The sequence below is a fragment of the Cotesia typhae genome, unplaced genomic scaffold (assembly GCF_013202065.1).
Source record: "Cotesia typhae breed Kobodo isofemale line unplaced genomic scaffold, CoteBio_Ctyphae scaffold_13, whole genome shotgun sequence".
Lineage (NCBI taxonomy): Eukaryota > Metazoa > Arthropoda > Insecta > Hymenoptera > Braconidae > Cotesia > Cotesia typhae.
Genome location: NW_027423774.1, coordinates 9,298,723 through 9,300,226, shown reverse-complemented (window position 1 = coordinate 9,300,226; position 1,504 = coordinate 9,298,723). Strand labels below are relative to the sequence as shown.

Here is a 1,504-nt window from a genome sequence, read left to right as displayed (position 1 = left end):
TCTAAGAACCTTTTTGGATTATAATGATAAAAATATTAGAGATAGTAAAATGCATTAGGCTATTTGTGTAGGCATTTTTAAGCAAATAACCCAAGTACTTTTGAAATAACATTACTAATATATTTTATGGTTCTGGGTTTTTTTTTACCCATTAAGAAAGATAAAGTTCTTATCGGCTTTACTTGGGATTTTATGAAAATTTTCCCATCGATAGGAGAAATATATATAAATCTGACCAGATATAACAATGCATTCAATATTCAGTCAAGTTGATGTGTTATTCAACCAAAAGCCTGTATCAACACCTAATAATTTATATCCGTACCGGGCATATATAGAAACTTTATTGAACTACGGAGCAGATGCCAAAAAATTGCATTTAACTACTGTAGGGTGGTGCTGTGATACCCCTGGAAAAATGGATAGTTTAACCGACGAGAATTTAGGCTTGAAAAAACGAAAAGAATTATTAACGTGTGATAAAACAGCAGATTTTATTGGTCATCTACATTGTGACGTTTTCAATCAAGAAAGATTTTTAATTAACGGTGTAGAAATGCGATTACGAGTAACATGTGCACGTGATACTTTTTGTCTAATGGATGACACAGTAAACGGTTGTGTATACAATATTAGTGACGCTAGTTTATTAGTGCGTCGTGCAAAAATTTTCACCAGGAACACTTGTAGCACACGCCCGTATGTTAGCTAAAACTACTGCTAAATATCCACTGACCAGAGTTGAGGTTAAAGCTGTTTCAATGGCAGCTGGTGTACATGGCGAGACTATGGACAATATCCTTCATGGCCAAATACCTAGACGTTTAATCATCGGTTTTGTTGATAATAAAGCATTTAACGGCGATGCTTCGATGAATCCTTTCAATTTCCAAAATTTTGGGATTAATTATTTATCGCTGTATGTTGACGGTCGGCAAATACCGTCAAAACCACTCCAGCCTGATTTTGGAAACCGTATGAATTACATAGACGCTTATCACACGTTATTCTCAGGCACAGGTATTCATTTTTTGAACGAAGGGAACTCTATAGACAGATTTGATTACCCTAACGGCTATTGTTTATATGCTTTTGATTTAACGCCCGATTTATCAGCTAATAGTAACACTCATTGGAATTTAATCAAACATGGTACAGTTCGTATAGAGGTCAGATTTGATAAAGCACTGGCTACAACTACAAACTGTATAGTATATGCCGAATATGAAAGTGTTTTAGAAATAGATGCTTCGAGACAAGTAACTATAGATTTCGCCGGATAAGCAGGTATTTAAAATTTAGTACAGACTTTGCTGTAGTGCCGTGGAGACCGATATGTCTTCTGTTGTTATATATATCCAAGGATTTATAAATAACGACCGTGAATTTTTGCCTAAAGAAATAGGTGTAACTTCTCTAATTAACGGTGATACTGCACATTGGATTTTGGCTCCTAAATTTTCGTTTAACCTGCTATCCGAAGAAAGACAGCTCGAAAACAACG

At 35.0% G+C, this 1,504-nt stretch overlaps 1 protein-coding gene across 1 annotated transcript; it reads left to right on the top strand.

Annotated features, from left to right (window-relative positions):
* The first annotated feature begins 247 nt into the window (after positions 1-247).
* Positions 248-1,283, top strand: LOC141534006 (uncharacterized protein F54H12.2-like). Its single transcript, XM_074253146.1, has 2 exons — positions 248-610; positions 654-1,283. Exons 1-2 carry the CDS (start codon positions 248-250, stop codon positions 1,281-1,283), a joined length of 993 nt encoding a protein of 330 aa, XP_074109247.1.
* The last annotated feature ends 221 nt before the right edge of the window (positions 1,284-1,504 follow it).